Below are 21,534 nucleotides of genomic sequence, written 5' to 3'. Positions count from 1 at the left end.
TGGTCATGGAGGTGACCAAGAACCAGATGGTCACTCTGACAGAGTTCTAGAGTTCCTCTGTGGAGAGGGGAGAACCTTCCAGAAGGACAACCATCTCTGCAGCACTCCACCAATCAGGCCTTTATGGTAGAGTGGCCAAACAGAAGCCACTCCTCAGCAAAAGGCACATGAGAGCCCACTTGGTGTTTGCCGTAAGGCACCTAAAGGACTCAGACAATGAGAAACAAGATTCTCTGGTCTGATAAAAACCAAGATGGAACTCTTTTGCCAAGCGTCACATCTGGAGAAAACTTGGCACCATCCCTACGGTGAAGCATGGTGGTGGCAGCATCATGCTGTGGGGATGTTTATCAGCGGCAGGGACTGGGAGACTAGTCAGGATCGAGGGAAACATGAACGGAGCAAAGTACAGAGAGATCCTTGATGAAAACCTGCTCCAGTGCGTCCAGGATCTCAAACTGGGGCGAAGGTTCACCTTCAAACAGGACAGCAGCCCTAAGCACACAGCCAAGACAATGCAGGAGTGGCTTTGGGACAAGTCTCTGAATGTCCTTGAGTGGCCAGCCAGAGGAGAGACCTGAAAATAGCTGTGCAGCAATGCTACCCACCCAACTTGACAGAGCTTGAGAGGATCTGCATAGAAGAATGGGAGAAACTCCCCAAATACAGGCTTTTAGCGTCATACCCATGAAGACTTGAGGCTGTAATCGTTGCCAAAGGTGCTTCAACAAGGCACTGAATAAAAGGTCTGAATACTTATGTAAATCAAATCAAATCAAATCAAAGTTTCTTTGTCAGGTGTAGACCTTACAGTGAAATGCTAACTTACAGACTCTAACCAATAGCGCAAAAAAGGTATTAGGTGAACAATAGGTAGGTAAAGAAATAAAACAACAGTAAAAAGACAGGCTATATACAGTAGTGAGGCTACATACAGACACCGGTTAGTCAGGCTGATTGAGGTAGTATGTACATGTAGATATGGTTAAAGTGACTATGCATATATGATGAACAGAGAGTAGCAGTAGTGTAAAAGAAAGGTTGGCGAGTGGTGGGTGGGACACAATGCAGATAGCCCGGTTAGCCAATGGTTGGTTGGCCCAATTGAGGTAGTATATACATGAATGTACAGTTAAAGTGACTATGCATATATGATAACCAGAGAGTAGCAGCAGCGTAAAAAGAGGGGTTGGGGGGGGGGGGGGGTGCACACAATGCAAATAGTCCGGGTAGCCATTTGATTACCTGTTCATGAGTCTTATGGCTTGGGGGTAAAAACTGTTGAGAAGCCTTTTTGTCCTAGGCTTAGCACTCCGGTACAGCTTGCCAGAATAGTCTATGACTGGGGTGGCTGGGGTCTTTGACAATTTTTAGGGCCTTCCTCTGACACCGCCTGGTGTAGAGGTCCTGGATGGCTGGCAGCTTAGCCCCAGTGATGTACTGGGCCGTACGCACTACCCTCTGTAGTGCCTTGAGGTCAGAGGCCGAGCAGTTGCCGTACCAGGCAGTGATGCAACCAGTCAGGATGCTCTCAATGTTGCAGCTGTAGAACCTTTTGAGGATCTCAGGACCCTTGCCAAATCTTTTTAGTTTCCTGAGGGGGAATAGGCTTTGTCGTGCCCTCTTCATGACTGATTTGGTGTATTTGGACCATTCTATTTTGTTGTTGATGTGGACACCAAGGAACTTGAAGCTCTCAACCTGCTCCACTACAGCCCCGTCGATGAGAATGGGGGCGTGCTCGGTCCTCCTTTTCCTGTAGTCCACAATAATCTCCTTAGTCTTGGTTACGTTGAGGGATAGGTTGTTATTCTGGCACCACCAGGCCAGGTCTCTGACTTCCTCCCTATAGGCTGTCTCGTCATTTTTGGTGATCAGGCCTACCACTGTTGTGTCGTCTGCACACTTAATGATGGTGTTGGAGTCGTGCCTGGCCATGCAGTCGTGGGTGAACAGGGAGTACAGGAGGGGACTGAGCACGCACCCCTGGGGAGCTCCAGTGTTGAGGATCAGCGTGGCAGATGTGTACCCTTACCACCTGGGGGCGTGGCTACCTACCCTCACCACCTGGGGGCGGCCCGTGATATTTCTGTTTAAAAAATGCTATACATTTGCAAACATTTCTAAAAACCTGTTTTTGCTTTGTGATTATGGGGTATTGCGTGTGGATTGATAAGAAGAAAAAAACTATTTAATAAATTTTTGAATAATGCTGTAACGTAACAAAATGTCAAAACAGTCAAGGGGTCTGAATACTTTCCGAATGCACTGTAAGTTAAATGCGTTATCGTTAGAGAGCTTCCACAAAAAAGTTATCCTCTTTTGTCTACTAAGGAAATGTACCTAACGGCACTGGAGGGCCATATACATTTACAGAAAAACAACAGCCGGTAAATCTGATCAGCCCGTTGCTGTCACAAACATATAGAACACATTTTACAAAACATGTATCCTACATTCCAAATATGCATGAAACCATGAAACCATACTAAAAGAAGTCATCCAAAACAGCATTGTTCCTAAAACACAGTGCTCCTGTGTATCTTTCCACTTTGGCCCACTTCAAAAAGTGTTGGGTAAAGCATGTATTAATGGCCTAATAACTCATCTCTAAAAACATGGCCACATTCCAAGCAGCTACACCATGGAAATGAGAAACAGATGCGCTGAAGCTGGGAGAGAGACGGGAGAGGATGGAGAGAGAAAGCAAAAGAGAGTGATAAGGAGAGAGATATAGAAGGATAGGGAGAGAGGGGGAGAGAGGGAGAGAGGGGAGAGAGAGGGAGTGGGGGAGAGAGGGGGAGAGAGAGAGGGGGAAAGACAAACTAAGATCTGGACAGGACATGGAGACTGACGAATGAAGGTGATTGAGATTCAGAGATGGTTTATTTTGACATGGACAGGAGAAAAATAAGATATGTGATATATTTTTTATTGTGTATACATTCTTCGATAAAAAGGTGCTATCTAGAACCTAAAATGTTTCTTTGGCTGTAAATTAGGTTTGCAGTATGTAGACATCTTAGGCTAGCAATAAGTATGTATATGAACATATTTGGGCATTACCTCTCACATAGCCATGTTTATCATTTAACACAAGTCTGAACTGGTAACAGCAGGGTTCCTAGATTGAGCAAACTGGAACCAGACAGGCCAGGTCGTAAAGATGTTTCTGATCCTCTCTGTCCTGCTGGTCTCTGTGTCCCGCTGGTCTCTGTGTCCCGCTGGTCTCTGTGTCCCGCTGGTCTCTGTGTCTCGCTGGTCTCTGTGTCTCGCTGGTCTCTGTGCCCCGCTGGTCTCTGTGTCCCGCTGGTCTCTGTGTCTCGCTGGTCTCTCTGACCCGCTGGTCTCTGTGTCCCGCTGGTCTCTGTGTCCCGCTGGTCTCTGTGTCTCGCTGGTCTCTGTGTCTCGCTGGTCTCTCTGGCCCGCGGGTCTCTCTGTCCCGCTGGTCTCTGTGTCCCGCTGGTCTCTGTGTCTCGCTGGGCTCTCTGGCCCGCTGGTCTCTCTGTCCCGCTGGTCTCTGTGCCCCGCTGGTCTCTGTGTCCTGCTGGTCTCTGTGTCCCGCTGGTCTCTGTGTCTCGCTGGTCTCTGTGTCCCGCTGGTCTCTGCATCCCGCTGGTCTCTGTGTCCCTCTGGTCTCTGTGTCTCGCTGGTCTCTGTGTCTCGCTGGTCTCTCTGGCCCGCTGGTCTCTCTGTCCCGCTGGTCTCTGTGTCTCGCTGGTCTCTGTGTCCTGCTGGTCTCTCTGCCCCGCTGGTCTCTGTGTCTCGCTGGTCTCTGTGTCTCGCTGGTCTCTCTGGCCCGCGGGTCTCTCTGTCCCGCTGGTCTCTGTGTCCCGCTGGTCTCTGTGTCTCGCTGGTCTCTCTGGCCCGCTGGTCTCTCTGTCCCGCTGGTCTCTGTGCCCCGCTGGTCTCTGTGTCCTGCTGGTCTCTCTGCCCCGCTGGTCTCTGTGTCTCGCTGGTCTCTGTGTTCTGCTGGATAAAACCAGGATGGAGATTTATCTGGGGTTTTACAGTGACAGTGACAGTGGATGTTGATGAGGCAGAAAGATAGCAGCTCCCTGGTGTTTGAACTTTTACCCTCTCGTCATGAAACTACTGATACACAGACTCATGCTCCGTATGGCTTACACGTGCACATTCATAACACATCACACACATATGGTACACACACACACACACACACATACGCACACACACACACGTTACTTTTCACAACCAGAAGGTATTATCCTTTTTACTACATAGCACTTCACTGTCAAGTCCATTCTGCCTTTGTTAAGGCCTCTGCTAACATCCACAAGTGTCCTGACCCCTTTTGTGACGTTGTTTATCTGTTTCCATCTGAGAGCTGTGAACAAAGTCATTAGCACTGGCCTAATGCTCCTAGATCCTGCTCTCACAATGGCTAGAAAAGGCTTGAGATGAACTGTGATATTTGCCTAGCTCGGCTGGCTTTGATTTGCCTGTTTGCTCTCGGGTTTAAATTGAGTCATTTACCGTCAACACTGCAAGCATGACTGGAGATCCCTGCGCCTGAGCCAAGCTTGTTAAACAAACAGTGGTGGAGTGGTAGAGCAAGAGGGAGGGGGAGGGAGGGAAAGCGGGAGAAGGGGGAGAGAGTGGAGAGAGAGGTAGAGAGAGAGAGAAAGCAGAGGGAGGGAGGGAGGGAGGGAGGGAGAAAATGTGGGGGTGTCAAAGTGTTGGTTTGCTTACAAAGCAACGAGAGTACTGCCACTGCTGCCACTGTCTGAAAGTTGCACAGTAATACATCAAATGAACTGCAGCACTGCAGCATACCTTAAAGGTATGTGTTTCTAACACATTTAAAATACTGGCATGAGATCTTTTAGGCAACCTTTCCAATGTGATCACTTCTCCATTGCTGTTATGCTTAGGTAATGGAGACAGTAGAGATTAATCTTATCATTTCATTTGTGCAACACAGATAAGGAAACGGAAGGGAAAAAGGCATATGATTGGCCTCTTATAATTATATTTTGGTTCCACAAACAAATCTTGTGATAAACCCTCATATTCTGAGTGCTTGTTGCTTGGCTTGTTTCAATAGCCGCTACGACTCAAACACTTTTTGGCCTCAGTCTTAACCTTGACTTCTCTCTCTCTCACTCTCTCTCTCTCTCTCTCTGTGTCTGTGCTGTCTCTCTCTCCCCCCTCTCTCTCTCTCTCTCTCTTTAACCTTTATTTAATTAGGCAAGTCAGTTAAGAACAAATTCTTATTTACAATGATGGCCTACCAGGGAACAGTGGGTTAACTGCCTTGTTCAGGGTTAGAACGACTGATTTTTACCTTGGGGATTCAATTCAGCAACCTTTCGGTTACTGTCCCAACAATCTAACCACTGGGCTACCTGCCGCCCCAATGTCTGTCTGTCTGTCTGTCTGTCTGTCTGTCTGTCTGTTTGTGTCTGTCTTTCTGTCTGTCTGTGCTGTCTCTCTCCCTCTACCAAAACTCTATTGTTCTTCTCTCTTGTAATTGCATGTTCTCTATCTCTCATATCCAGTGCCTCTCCCTTCCTCTCTCTATCACTCCATCTCATCCACTCTCAAGACTGACCTACATTTTGTTTTTCAAAAATAACACCATCGACCTACTCTCCCTTCATCGCAAAAAGAAAAAGCCTCAGAGCATAGAGCTAGAGAGAGAGAGAAATAGTGAGAGTGGGAGGAATGTGTGATGGATGAATACCTAGACAGTGGCTGGGGGTGGTGGCCCCTGGCCCTCAGGATGTCAAGATAATGGAGTAAAGCTTTGGGCTCCCATTGAGCTCCAGGGAGACCCTATTCACTACCGACATCACCCTTGCCTCGGGCCATTATCTTAGGATAAAATCTTTTGTTCTCACCCCTCTCTACAACAAAACGGTTAGCACAAAATAATGAACCTCTTTCCATCGATAGACTCTCCCAGTTCTCTGTTTACTCATGTTTTTTATATCGGTTAATTGTTGAGCACGCAAAAGGGGAAAACTACTTTGAAACATCATTTGAAAGAAGAGTATATTTGAGGGAGTTGTTTTTTTAATATTCTGTTTGTATGCTAAAACACGTTGGTTATATTATATATTATTTCCCAAAAATGATCATGCACTCAAATCCCATGTAAGTATCTATGTATCCCCAGGCCAGAAGTGATGTGGTTGCTTAAAGGTGATATAAAGCCATATTCCATATGATAATAGATTATTGTTATGTTTGTACATTTTCCAAACAACAAATAGCAACTTACAGAATGGTAACTAAAAGTAAAATAAAATAAATAAAGGTCAATTAACTTCAAAAAAATATTTTTGCCCAAGATCCAAACTCTTGCATGTAGGGATGTGTGTGTGTGTGTGTGTGTGTGTGTGTGTGTGTGTATGTGTGTGTGTAATTGTTTCCCAGCTCATTGATCAAACAGCTATAGAACCAAGGCATGAATTCTAAGTTTGCTTTAAAAAATGACCCATTGTTGTCTCCTTGCGTCCTCGGACCTAAACACACAGGCCTGCATATTCCCCTCTCAGAGAAGTATAGGGGGGTATATTGCTTTAAGACAAACCCCTGAATGGTGTGAAAGGGGCTCCACTCCCTGGTCCTCTCCTCTAAACGGCTGGACACAGTTGAAGTCTCCCCCCCTGGGGTCAGTGGAGCCATTTATGTGTTAGAGGGCCGCCATGGCAGATTACTACACACAGCTGTCCCAGCACCGTGGAAATGAAATTATGCCCCGTGTCAGCAATGTTTTGTGTTCCTTCCTCCTCCTCCTCCTCTACTCTCCCCCGCAACCAAAACTCAAAACCTACGCTTCACTCTCGACTCCCTCGGTCCTTTCAAAACATTAGCGTTCCTCTATTGGTCTTCTCTGGCCCTGGACGCAGGAGGGAGAGGCAGGAATGAGAAACCAATCAGGGCGCCCCACTGAGAGCTCAACTCCAGCGTTCCAGAGATCCCTGCATGGGTTGGAAGAAGTTATCTGATTGGCCCGGGTGAATATCCCCATTCTTTACCTATGTCCCACATGGCACCCTATTCCCTATGTAGTGCACTACTTTTTACCATAGCCCTATCCTATTTTTGACCAGGAAAGTAGTGCACTACATAGGGAATATAGTGCCATTTGGGACATCACCTTTGTGTCAGCATCATCATTCAGAGAGATCTGAACTCGACAACATCCACCCCCCCCCCCCACCAGGCACTTAAAAACAATAAATCAGCCCCTCCCCCATGTAACCCCCTCACCTCTCCTAAAGCCCAGGGTGAACCAGGCAGCCCCCTCCCTCACACCCCTATAACCTCTACAGCCCCCAGTAGACCGCTGGTCTGGGGGTTTACCTACTCAGCTTGTCTGTGGGTGAGTTTGTTTATTCTCTGGTTAGTCCTGAGAGGTAAGTAGTCAAGAATACTGTCAGAAGTCCCTTCCACAAGACGTGGTGTGGTTAAATACAGTCATGACAAGCAAATATGTCAATGAAAGATAAAAAAATGCGCCCTGTCCTAAGAGCTTGCATTTAAACAAATATACTGTAGCATACAGCTGTAGGATCTACATTTTACCAGTATTGTCACAACAAAATAATCCTGCAGCAACCGGATTTGAACGTTTAGTCCATCATGTTGCTTGATCGGATAGTCTATTAGCTAGCCAAAAGTAGGCTACATAAAAAGTAGTGTCAACCGTGTTTTAGTGTGGGTTTTCAGGGAATTTACCTAAATAACAAAGCTTGTACACTTCCAGCGGTGCAGGACAATTCTCAGCAACAAAAGAGTGATCAAATTAAGATCCTATATCTGCATGCTTGTATATTTAAAAAACATTACACACTTGCTTTATACTTTAAAGTTCAATTTCAAATAAGCAAAGTTTCTAAGTTAGGCTGATTGTTTACACACAAATAGGAAATCAATCTTCTCTTTCAGAACAACTTTAGTCTTACTCTTCTGCCTCTCTTTCCCCACTCGCCTATTTTTCTCTCCATCTAGCTTAGGGTTCACAGGAGGCACAAGGAAGTCTAACTGGATTAGAGGCCGTTTTTTTTCAAAGGCCAGTGAACTCACAAAGGGCTTGACGTGACAGAATCAATGTGGCAGTTTGGAATTTTTAAGAGTTTCACAGAAGCTTAAAAGAGAAAGGGACTAATTTCATTACTGGCATTTTTATTACTATTTATTACTATTTACTATTTATTATTGTTGTTCATTGTGTTATTGACTGTACTTTTGTTTATCCCACGTGTAACTCTGTGTTGTTGTTTTTTTGTCGCACTGCTTTGCTTTATCTTGGCCAGGTTGCAGTTGTAAATGATAACTTGTTCTCAACTGGCCAACCTGGTTAAATAAAGGTTAAATAAAAATGTTAACAAATAAAAAAAAGGTATTTGTGTAACTGTGTAACATGTATGCATCTTATGAAATATGCCCTTTTTGATATTAGAATACCACACAATTACCTTAGATATCCAGTATTGATACTTATTTAATTTACCCAGTTTACATTGTGTAAAATGTTAATGGTTTACCTTCTAGTAATGTATTTCAACTGAGAGAAAGTTCAGAGAGGAAAATGTGGTCAGTATGCTCAGGGGTTTGTTAATCATGATTGTTCCAAGAAGCATCTCAACCATAAGTCATATCATCGCCTTAATTGTGTCAAGATTGGAATGTCCACTAACGTAAGACCATTAGTCTGCTTCTGCAGATCACAGAGTTACCCAGAAGGAGGGGTTAGTGTGTGTGTATGCTATGTGCTTGTGTGTGTGTGCCCTTCTGTATGTATGTGTTTGTGCTTGCATGCATCTGTGTATGTGGATAAAGGGGGAGGGGGGGGGTACTAGAGGTGGAGGGTTGAGTTATGATGAGGTGACTTTAATGAGGTAGTGTGTCCCGCAGCGCTGCACCCATCCCCCTCTAGCCTCTCCTCTATTTCAGCATGATGGAAAAAAAACATCTCGCCTATTTTCCTCCAGTGCCAAAAGTTAATTGAAAACATTTCAGGAGAAAGTATGGTTTTGGGGGCCCCATATGACTCTCATTCCTTCATTATCCCTAGCAATAATAAAGAGGCATTACAGTTAATAATGGTTGGAGACCAGGCCTGCCCTCTTAAAGCGGCAGGACCCTCTTTTGTGACGGCAAACAAAGGCCCATAAATGCATTCGCCACATCACCGTGACAAAGCTGCAGCGTTTCCACAGTTTTCTTTTTTTTTTTTTACATTGAGTGGGAAGGAAAGCAAAAGTAACTTGACCAAGTTAAGTTTTGATGTCATGTGCACAAGTACAGTGAAATGCCTTTTTTCCAGCTCTAACCCCAATAATGCAGTAATCAATAATGTAATACTAAAAATAACATAAGGTAGAATAAAAACACATAAGAAATTACATAAGCATACTATATACATACTGTATACAGGGTCAGTCAGTTCTAGTACCATATTTACAATGTGCAGGGATACTGGACTGATAGAGGTAGATATGTATAGGGATAAGGTGACTAGGCATCAGGATATATGATAAACAGAGTAGTAGCAGCGTATATGGTGATTGTATGTGAGTGTGTGTGTAGAGTCAGAATAAATGTAGGTTCATATTATGTGTGTGTGAGCAAATTATGGAGTGACTGTTTGTGTGAGTGTGTAGGGCCCTGTGAGTGTGTAGGGTCCTGTGAGTGTGTAGGGCCATGTGAGTGTGTAGGGTCCTGTGAGTGTGTAGGGCCATGTGAGTGTGTACCGTCCTGTGAGTGTGTAGGGTCCTGTGTGTGTGTAGGGTCCTGTGAGTGTGTAGGGTTCTGTGAGTGTGTAGGGTCCTGTGAGTGTGTAGGGCCATGTGAGTGTGTAGGGCCATGTGAGTGTGTAGGGCCATGTGAGTGTGTAGGGTCCTGTGAGTGTGTAGGGTTCTGTGAGTGTGCAGGGTCCTGTGAGTGTGTAGGGTCCTGTGAGTGTGTAGGGCCCTGTGAGTGTGTAGGGTTCTGTGAGTGTGCAGGGTCCTGTGAGTGTGTAGGGTCCTGTGAGTGTGTAGGGCCATGTGAGTGTGTAGGGTCATGTGAGTGTGTAGGGCCATGTGAGTGTGTAGGGTTCTGTGAGTGTGTAGGGTCCTGTGAGTGTGTAGGGTCCTGTGAGTGTGTAGGGTCCTGTGAGTGTGTAGGGCCCTGTGAGTGTGTAGGGTCATGTGAGTGTGTAGGGCCATGTGAGTGTGTAGGGTTCTGTGAGTGTGTAGGGTCCTGTGAGTGTGTAGGGTTCTGTGAGTGTGCATAGAGACAGTGCAAAAATAAATAAAATACAAGGGTCAACTCAGATAGTCCGTGTAGCAATTTAGTTAGCTATTTAGTAAGCTATTTATTTGATTTACAGGGCCTTCCTTTCACCCTGTCTGATATAGAGGTCCTGGATGGCAGGGAGCTCGGCCCAGTGATGTACTGGGCTGTCCACATCACCCTCTTTAGCTCCATGTAATCGAGGGCGATGCTATTGCCATGCCAAACAGTGATGCAGACAGTCAAAATGCTCTCAATGGTACAGCTGTAGAACTTTTTGAGGATTTGAGGGCCCATGCCACATTTTTTCAACCTCCTGAGAGGGAAGAGGCGCTGTCACACCTTCTTTATGACTGTGCGTGTGGACCATTTTAAGTGCTTAGTGATTTGGACACCGAGGAACTTGAAGCTCTCGACCTGCTCCGTCGATGTGGATGGGGGCGTGCACGCCCCACCATTTCCTGTGGTCCACAAAAAGCTCCTTGGTCTTACTGATGATGAGGGAGAGGTTGTCGTTCCGGCACCACACTGCCAGGTCACTGACCTCCCTGTAGGCTGTCTCATCGTCGCCGGTGATCAGGCCTACCATCGTCGTGTCGTCAGGAAACCTGATGATGGTGTTGGAGTTGTGTGGCCACACAGTCGTGGGTGAACAGGGAGTACATAATTGTAATTGGTCCTGCCGTACATACCTATACGTACGCTACGGTCACAAGACGCAGGCCTCCTAATTGTCCCTAGAATCTCTAAGCAAACAGAGCTCCATTTTTATGGAATGGTCTGCCTACCCATGTGAGAGATGCAGAATCGGTCTCAACATTTAAGTCTTTACTGAAGACTCATCTCTTCAGTAGGTCCTATGATTGAGTGTAGTCTGGCCCAGGAGTGTGAAGGTGAACGGAAAGGCTCTGGAGCAACGAACTGCCCTTGCTGTCTCTGCCTGGCCGGTTCCCCTCTCTCCACTGGGATTCTCTGCCTCTGACCCTATTACAGGGGCTGAGTCACTGGCTTATTGGTGTTCTTCCATGCCGTCCCTAGAAGGGGTGTGTCACTTGAGTGGGTTGAGTCACTGACGTGGTCTTCCTGTCTGGGTTGGTGCCCCCCCTTGGGTTGTGCCGTGGCGGAGATCTTTGTGGGCTATACTCTGCCTTGTCTCAGGATGGTAAGTTGGTGATTGAAGATATCCCTCTAGTGGTGTGGGGGCTGTGCTTTGGCAAAGTGGGTGGGGTTATATCCTTCCTGTTTGGCCCTGTCCGGGAGTATCGTCGGATGGGGCCACAGTGTCTCCTGACCCCTCCTGTCTCAGCCTCCAGTATTTATGCTGCAGTAGTTTATGTGTCGGGGGGCTAGGGTAAGTCTGTTATATCTGGAGTATTTCTCCTGTCTTATCCGGTGTCCTGTGTGAATTTAAGTATGCTCTCTCTAATTCTCTCTTTCTTTCTTTCTTTCTCTCTCTCGGAGGACCTGAGCCCTAGGACCATGCCTCAGGACTACCTGACATGATGACTCCTTGCTGTCCCCAGTCCACCTGGCCGTGCTGCTGCTCCAGTTTCAACTGTTCTGTCTGTGGCTACGGAACCCTGACCTGTTCACCGGACGTGCTACCGGTCCCAGACCTACTGTTTTCAACACTCTAGAGACAGCAGGCGCGGTAGAGATACTCTCAATGATCGGCTATGAAAAGCCAACTGACATTTACTCTTGAGGTGCTGACTTGTTGCACCCTTGACAACTGTGATTATTATTATTTGACCATGCTGGTCATTTATGAACATTTGAACATCTTGGCCATGTTCTGTTATAATCTCCACCCGGCACAGCCAGAAGAGGACTGGCCACCCCTCATAGGCTGGTTCCTCTCTAGGTTTCTTCCTAGGTTTGGCCTTTCTAGGGAGTTTTTCCTAGCCACCGTGCTTCTACACCTGCATTGCTTGCTGTTTGGGGTTTTAGGCTGGGCTTCTGTACAGCACTTTGAGATATCAGCTGATGTAAGAAGGGCTAAATAAATAAATTTGATTTGATTTAATTCTGATAGTAAACTACTGTAACGGGTGTCGTAAGGATTGGACCAAGGTGCAGAACGTGTATACTCATCTTCTTTATTAAGTTAAAAGAAGGAAAAATAAACAAAACAACGAATGCCACTAAACAGTCCTGTCAGGTGCACAGACACAAAACAGGAGACAACTACCCACAAACCCCATAGAAAAAACACCCCTCTTAAATAAGACCTTCAATTAGAAGCAACGAGGAGCAGCTGCTTCCAATTGAAGGTCAACCCCATTAACTAAACATAGAAATAGAAAGACTAGAACTAACATAGAAATACACTTACATAGAACATAGACCAAAAAAACCTGGAACACATAAAACAAACACCCCTCTTACATAAGCACATAGCCCAACAAAACCCCACACCACATAAAACACACCCCCTGCCACGTCCTGACCAAACTACAATAACAAATAACCCCTTTACTGGTCAGGACGTGACAACTACAATCTCAAATAAATTATTTCTCAGACTATTTATAAAGCCCTCATAATAAAATGTTTTACAAACCAGTATCAAATAGTTTGTTAATCAGTAGTAACCTGATTATGAAGGATACTTCATGTTTTCATGTATGTTGTACCTAATATGTCACGTCCTGACCAGTAAAGGGGTTATTTGTTATTGTAGTTTGGTCAGGACGTGGCAGGGGGTGTTTGTTTTATGTGGTTCGGGGTTTGTTGGGCTATGTGTTTATATAGAGGGGTGTTTGTTTAGAGTGTTCCGGGGTTTTTTGGTTAATGTTCTATGTTAGTATATTTCTATGTTCTAGTCTAGTCTTTCTATTTCTATGTTTAGGGTTTTTGATTGACCTTCAATTGGAGGCAGCTGTTCCTCGTTGCCTCTGATTGAAGGTCCTATGTATAAGGATGTTTTGCTATGGGGGTTTGTGGGTAGTTGTCTCCTGTTTTGTGTCTGTGCACCTGACAGGAATGTTTAGTGTCGGTTGTTGTTTTGTATACTGTAACGGTTGTCGTCGGGAATGGAGGACCAAAACGCAGCAGGAATGTGGATGCTCATCTTGATATTTATTGAAACCAAAGTGAACACCAAAATAACAAAATAAAGAACTCACGAACAACAAAACAGTCTTGTCAGGCTCACACAGGCAAAACAAGAAATAATCTCCCACAACACCAAACCAAACAATTACCCATATATAGGACTCCCCATTAACCTACACATAGAAATACACCAACCCCGAAAGAACATAGAAGTACAAAACATAGAACATACACCAAAACCCGGAAATAATAAATCAAACGCCCTACTAAATAAACCACCACCCCGAACCACATAAAACAAATACCCTCTGCCACGTCCTGACCAAACTACAATAACAAATAACCTTTATACTGGTCAGGAAGAGACAGTACCCCCCCCCCCCCTAAAGGTGCAGACCCCGGATGCACCTCATAAATAAACAAAAAAAAAACAAAAACAACAACAAAAAAATCCCCCTAAACTAAAGGGAGGGAAGGGAGGGTGGCTGCCGTCACCAACGGCACTTGTGCTACACCCCCCCTCCCCAACCCACCTATACAGGAGGTGGTTCTGGCTCCGGCCTACTGTCCTCCAGAATGCAGACAGACTTGATTAGTTTCGGGCCGTAGGCAGACTCCCCTTGTTCCGGATCGTAGGCCGACCTCTTCCTTTCCACACTGTAGGCAGACTCATTAAATACATAGTTAATCATTTTTAGTTCCGGATCGTCAACTGACTTACTTAGTTCCGGGTTGCTGATAGACTCCTTTGGTTCCGGGTCATAGGCAGACTCACCCGGTTCTGGGTCGCTGATGGACTCCCTTGGTTCCGGGTCATAGGCAGACTCACCCGGTTCCGGGTCACAGGCAGACCTCTTCGGTTCCGGGACGCAGGCAGACCCCTTCGGTTCCTGGTCGCAGGCAGACCCCTTCGGTCCCGGGTCGCAAGCCGACCCCCTCGGTTCCGGGTCACAGGCAGACCCCTTTGGTTCCGGGTCACAGACAGACCCCCTCGGTTCCGGGTCACAGGCAGACTCCCTCGGTTCAGGGTCGCAGGCAGACTCCCTTGGTTCCGGATCACAGGCAGTCTCCCTCGGTTCCGGACTAGACACTGTTGCCGGATACTCTGGACTGCACACTGTTGCCGGATACTCTGGACTGCACACTGTTGCCGGATACTCTGGACTGCACACTGTTGCCGGATACTCTGGACTGCACACTGTTGCCGGATAGTCTGGACTGCACACTGTTGCCGGATACTCTGGACTGCATACTGTTGCCGGATACTCTGGACTGCACACTATTGCCGAACTCTCGAGGCTGGGCTGACGCACTGGAAGCCTGATGCGTGGTACTGGATGTGCCAGTCTGGGGACACGCACCTCAGGACTTGTGCGGGGAGCGGGAACAGGCCGAGCCGGACTGGGTTGACGCACTGGAAGCCTGGTACGTGGTGCTGGTACTGGACGTGCCAGACTGGGGTTTTGCACTTCCGGGTCCGCACGAGAGACAGGAACTGGAAACACCAGGCCATGGAGGCGCACAGGCGGTCTTGATCTCACCTCCTGCACAACCCGTCCTGGCTGGATGGAACTAGTAGCCCTGTACGAGCGGGGTGCTAGCACAGGGCGAACTGGGCTGTGCAGGGGCCTGCTAGTTGCCGTGCGTAGAGCGGGCGTAGGGTAGCCTGGTCCTAAGAGGCGCACCGGTGACCAGACGCGCTGCGCACGGCATCCTCCTACCAGGCTGGATGCCCACTCTAGCACGGCATCTGCGAGGGGCTGGAATAACTCGCACTGGACTGTGCATGCGGGCGAGATTGTGCGCACTTCAGCAAAACACGGCGCCCTCCACTCCATACGGTCCTCCATATAAACACGGGTAGCTGGCTTATGGCTCATCCTTGGCCCAGCCAAACTACCCATGTGCCCCCCCCAAAATAATTATTGGGGGTGCCTCTCGTGCTTCTCCCTCAGCGCGTACAAGGCCTCGTACCTCCGCCTCTCCGCCTTGGCTGCCTCGATTTCCTCCCATGGGCGACGGTATTCCCCAGCCTGGTGCCAAGGTCCAGCCCCGTCCAGAATTTCCTCCCATGTCCATGACATGGGGGGGGGGGGGTACTGTCACGTCCTGACCAGTAAAGGGGTTATTTGTTATTGTAGTTTGGTCAGGACGTGGCAGGGGGTGTTTGTTTTATGTGGTTCGGGGTTTGTTGGGCTATGTGTTTATATAGAGGGGTGTTTGTTTAGAGCGTTCCGGGGTTTTTTGGTTAACCTCTCTGGGCCAGTGGGACGTTTGCTTCCCACTCTATTCAACAGCCAGTGGAATCGCGTGGCGTGAAATACAAATACCTCAAATGCTATAACTTCAATTTCTCAAACATATGACTATTTTACACCATTTGATTGATAAGACTCTCGTTAATCCAACCACGTTGTCCGATTTCAAAAAGGCTTTACAGCGAAAGCAAAACATTAGATTATGTCAGGAGAGTACCCTGCCAAAAATAATCACACAGCCATTTTCAAAGCAAGCATATGTGTCACAAAAACCAAAACCACAGCTAAATGCAGCACTAACCTTTGATGATCTTCATCAGATGACACTCCTAGGACATTATGTTATATAATACATGCATGTTTTGTTCAATCAAGTTCATATTTATATAAAAAAACAGCTTTTTACATTAGCATGTGATGTTCAGAACTAGCATACCCACCGAAAACTTCCGGTGAATTTACTAAAGTACTCATGATAAACGTTGACAAAATACAGAACAATTATTTTAAGAATTATAGATACAGAACTCCTTTATGCAAACGCTATGTCAGATTTTAAAATAGCTTTTCGGCGAAAGCACATTTTGCAATATTCTGAGTACATAGCTCGGCCATCACAGGCTAGCTAATTTGACACCCACCAAGTTTGGGGCAACCTAAACTCAGAATTACTATTAGAAAAATTTGATTACCTTTGCTGTTCTTCATCAGAATGCACTCCCAGGACTTCTACTTCAACGACAAATGTTGTTTTGGTTCCAAATAATCCATAGTTATATCCAAATACCTCCGTTTTGTTCGTGCGTTCAGGTCACTATCCGAAGGGTAACGCGCAAGCGCATTTCGTGAAAAAAAAATTCAAAATATTCCATTACCGTACTTAGAAGCATGTCAAACGCTGTTTAAAATAATTTTTTATGCAATTTTTCTCGTAAAATAGCGATAATATTCCAACCGGACAACGTTGTATTCATTCAAAGACTGAAAGAAAAAAATGGAGAAGCCTCGTGAACGCGCATCTCAGTCTCATTGTCCCCAGGCAGGCCACTTACAAACTCTGCTGCTGTCCTTTGCCCAGAGACAGGAGACACGTCATTCTGCTTTCTGGCAGCTTTAGAGAGCCAATGGAAGCCTTAGAAAGTGTTACGTAACAGCACAAATGCTGTAATTTCGATAGAGGCAACAGAAGGACCACAAATTGTCAGACAGGGCACTTCCTGCTTGGAATCTTCTCAGGGTTTTGCCTGCCATAGTTCCTGCCAGAGTTCTGTTATACTCACAGACACCATTAAAACAGTTTTAGAAGCTTTAGAGTGTTTTCTATCCAAATCTACTAATAATATGCATATTCTCGTTTCTGGGCAAGAGTAGTAACCAGTTTAAATCGGGTATGTTTTTTATTCGGCCGTGAAAATACTGCCCCTATCCCAAACAGGTTAATGTTCTATGTTAGTATATTTCTATGTTCTGGTCTAGTCTTTCTATTTCTATGTTTAGGGTTTTTGATTGACCTTCAATTGGAGGCAGCTGTTCCTCGTTGCCTCTGATTGAAGGTCCTATGTATAGGGATGTTTTGCTATGGGGGTTTGTGGGTAGTTGTCTCTTGTTTTGTGTCTGTGCACCTGACAGGAATGTTTAGTGTCGGTTGTTGTTTTGTATACGTGTTTTTTTTGTTTTTCCTTCTTTTAATAAAAATAAAGAAGATGAGTATACACGTTCCCGCTGCACCTTGGTCCAATCCTTACGACACCCGTTACATAATACATTATTATAAAATAATGTGTACTACTCATACATAGAAAAAGGGATACCTAGTCAGTTGAACAACCGAATGCATTCAACTGAAATGTGTCTTCCGCATTTAACCCAATCCCTCTGAATAAGAGGTGCGGGGGGGCTGCCTTAACCTACGTCCATGTCATCGGCGAAGTTGTTATTGGGGGTTAACTGCCTTGCTCAAGGGCAGAACTGCAGATTCGTCTAACTTGCCAGCTTAGGGATTCAAACCAGTGACCTTTTGGTTACTGGCCCAACGCTCTTAACCGCTAGGCCTCCTGCCAGTGTGTGAACCATTGCGAGTGTACCCATGAGTTTACCAGTCAAATTGCCAGAGTTTTAGGTTCCAAGTCTGTTCTATTCATTATGTATCTATGTACTCATATCATAAACATCAGGCCGTAAATGTATTAACTTTAATTGTTGACAAACTATATGAATGTTTCTAAACAGTTTATAGGCACACCTGGAAACAAAGCCAAGTGAGTGTCACCTAATATTAAACATGGAGGCATCACATAGCCTTAACTTAAGACATAAACGGAGCAGAGTGAAGGAGAGACAACTTTGAAATAAGTTTTCACGTCCTTCAGAGAAGTCCCTATCTGCAATAGCTAGCAGTCTCTGTCTCTCCCCCCAGGCCAGCTCTCCTCTCTCGCTGAGGAGATGGTGTCGGAGAGAAAGAGAGTGAATGAAGTGTCTGCACATGGTGCCGCTCCACCATTGTGTGTTTTACATTTCTATGACAGAAGTGCCACTCGACTTCTCCTCCATTCACTGGGCTGGAGGGCCCTCGTCCCCTCCCAGAGAGAAACAACATGGCTGCCATCATGGCTCTCAAGTCCCTCTTGTGACAAGAGGTGAAGGAGAGGATGATGTCCCATCTTTTTTTTCTGTCTCTCAGTGATGCCAAGAGAAAAAACAATTGTGAATCTATGTGAACTCTAAGATATTTTTGTATATGGTGGTGGTGGGTAGGCTAGGCTACAACTTCTACAAGTAGACCTAGGTCAATAACCAGCATTTCAACTTCTGTTCAGGATGATAATAACAGTATAGTTTATGCGAAAGTGTCATAAAAACACAAACTACTTTGTTACACATACATAACAATGGTCCGTAGCTAAACGCATACACACCAACAGCAATCCAATCGGAGTGCATTTGTAATGGTTACTTAAGTCTCAATTCACCCAGACACAGCTTTACTTGCCCTCTCTCCTCTCTGTATGAATGCTTCTGCTAACAAACACATGGGGTGAGGATAAATAAACTAGCCAGTCCCATCTTGGCTCCATCTGAGCAGCAATCCCCAGGAGATAGGCTATTTCATCCTCAGGTTTATACAGTCTTCCAGCATTAACAGTGTAGCCTTCAGCAAACATGAATGTTGACAAAGTCAAGTGTATATAAATCTGACTCATTTGCTCTAGGAGTCAGATAACATTCAGTAGCTCAGATCAACTGATGGTTTGTATTGAGGGGGTGTTGTGATGTAGAAAGGATTGGTACAGAAGTCAAAAGATTTGCGAGACACAGTACTAAAGTCACCTGCTGCTACCCATACGGCTACATAAAGTAGAGTTAAGACTGAAACAATCAAGAGTCAATAGCACTTTAAGCAAGAACATTTATATTTTCTCTAAAATACAACGTAGACACAGTGAAGCATTTCATGACATTTCTATACAGTGCAAAAATCTTCTTAGCAGTAATAAACAAATAACTCTGGGGAAAAAATCCATATCATACAATATACTGTACAATTTAACTTCACACATTTTGACATATAAAAATAATCTCCCTTAACTTATTTTTTTAACTTGATATTGATACTGAGCTTATGGAAATGTCTGGGACATAATTAAGGCTAATAATATTGATTAACCAATCAAACTGTGGTCAGGTGCATGCGTTTTACATCTGTCACTTAGATGATTACCAACTGACTAGAGCTTAAATGACATCTTAATGAAATGTAGGCCTATGTCTATTGTCTAGCTCATAATGAAAGAAAACTTGATTAGTCTGTCCCCATTATAGCCAAGTGACCAAGAACATGTTTTATACTGTTTTCACTATTGTCTTGAAACAGCATTATACATGCGTACACTTACAAGTCACTTGGCTATCCACATTAAAGAAAATTGTGTGTCAAACTTTTTGGGCTATTTTGTGAGACACAAGGTAATGAGAAGCTTATAGTAGGCCTATAACATTCTTCAAGGGTTGGTTCAAACAATTACATATTTTAGAGGTGCACAGCTTGTCTGGAAACGAATCTATAAACTTTTGAGATTCACATAAAAATGTATACATTTTAAATATAAACATTTGTGAGCAAGATGACCCATAGCCTATCAGCACAGAGACTGAGACCAGCTAGAATGTTGAGAAGCCCCATTATGAAGATAGCAGAGCAAAGGCCATAAAATCTTCCAAACACACAAAGTATACGCTAAAGCAGGTGTGCTGGTGTTACAACACTTTCATGAGCTATTCTGTCTGTCTGTGTCAATTTTTCACAGGCCTCTCTATTTCTCTAACAACTTCCCCAACAGCTGAATCAACTTGGGTAGACTGCCCTATCAGATAAGATGCATTAGAACCAAAATGGTGGCCACAGTGGAAGTCCATACACCCCGACAGGCGGATGTAGGTGAACCACTAGCGTTTTCCACATAGACATAATCCTCCATATCATCATAATCATCTTCAGAGTCCGAATCAGAAAACCCGCTGCCTGCGTATCTGTCCATTGAGTCAAAGCAAAAGTTTTTCATACTAACTTTGACGTACTCGCATATCGTCCTCTCCGTGCCATCACAAACACAAGTATCAAGTTGTTGTGCTTTGGGTATATTGCGCATGTTGGCTATCACCCTCCTGCAATCGTCCGAACATCTCTCGCCTCCGAAAAGTTTACGGCAGTGAAACAAATAGTCACGCATTGCCGAGCTACATTGGTAATCTCTCTCGCACTGCCGCCGGGCTTCGGTGCAGCCCATGTTGCTGGTCCGAGGCAGGCATGGCTCTATGGCGCGTTTGGTGCTCCGACAGACGGGGTCCGAGGCGCAGTCACAGTCCTCTAGAGACGGACCGGTCTCAGTTAGATTCAGCTGGATAAGGGACGAGATGCAGTGGCTGGGACACTTCTTCCTATCCCCGTTGATAACGGGCGCACAGGCGTAAAGATATTGGTCATATGCGTAGTGGCACTCCGGCTCTCCATGACACTTCATAATGGCTTGCCAACAGATGAGCCGACGACCGTGAGTAGGGGACGCGATGCAAAGACAGCCGAACAGGGCAAACGCACAGCATAAATACAAAGTTGATCTCCCAGTCCACTTTATAAACCCGGCAAAACTTGCCATTTCGAAGTAGACTGATCCGAATAAATGTAAGACTTCAACATATGGATTTGTGTAGCAGTATCTCCATTAAATCTGTGTCAAAAAGAACTAATCCAAATCCATTCCCTCGCATTCAGTACGCGCCAGTGGGGAATGAACGAGGTTCACCAAAAAATGTGCAATGCAGTGATACCGTGTGAAAACCGCACATCACCTGCAATTTGTTAGATTTCAATTTTTCCCCGAAGTTTGATACACTGTTACAATACAAATTCACAGGCACTCTCCACTTATCTTCACATCAGTAGAGGCTTCACAATACTGAATTATTCAACTTCTGCGTTCCATTGCTTTGCCGCACAAACAAGATGAAGTAGAAAGCACAGTTCCGTCGTCGTTTTACCGTTCAGAAAGGCAAACTCCGTTCCAGGAAAAGTGTTATGCTGTAGCCTAGGCTATCTGCGCAAGCAGCATGCCATTCGGTGTCTTCTTTAGCTATACAATTATGTAAAGGAATGAGGAATGCGATGAACGATGCGCCCCATTGAAGACTGTGGAATGACTCTCTCGTTCATCTGCGTCGGTTGACTAAAACCTCCTTACCTTATTGGTCAAATTAGTTGTTGTGATTTGTTACATTGTTCAGGGCAGTGACGTGAAGGTGGAAACGTGACCAATGAATTAGCAGAGGAAAAGGGTCGTCACTAGCTTCCACAGCCACAAAGTCAGAAACCCCGCCCATTTCTACCGTTTATCTTCTAAAATGTTCATTTTAAACCTAACCACACTTCTAACCGTATGCCGAACCCTAACCTTAAATTAAGACCAAAAAGCAA

At 45.4% G+C, this 21,534-nt stretch overlaps 1 protein-coding gene across 1 annotated transcript; it reads right to left on the bottom strand.

Moving 5' to 3' along the window:
* Positions 1–18,954: 18,954 nt before the first annotated feature.
* Positions 18,955–21,324, bottom strand: LOC115149360 (growth arrest-specific protein 1). The gene has a single exon (XM_029692159.1). The coding sequence runs from the start codon at positions 20,717–20,719 to the stop codon at positions 19,931–19,933; it is 789 nt and encodes a 262-aa protein (XP_029548019.1). The 5' UTR covers positions 20,720–21,324; the 3' UTR covers positions 18,955–19,930.
* Between the last annotated feature and the right edge of the window lie 210 nt (positions 21,325–21,534).

This window comes from Salmo trutta, chromosome 15, assembly GCF_901001165.1.
Source record: "Salmo trutta chromosome 15, fSalTru1.1, whole genome shotgun sequence".
Taxonomy (NCBI): Eukaryota; Metazoa; Chordata; class Actinopteri; order Salmoniformes; family Salmonidae; genus Salmo; species Salmo trutta.
The sequence above is the reverse complement of the archived record's forward strand: the minus strand, read 5'-3'. Positions and strand labels throughout refer to the sequence as shown.

Coding starts and splice junctions, on each gene's coding strand:
- LOC115149360 (XM_029692159.1), bottom strand. CDS start 20,719: ATGGCAAGTTTTGCCGGGTTTATAAAGTGGACTGGGAGATCAACTTTG.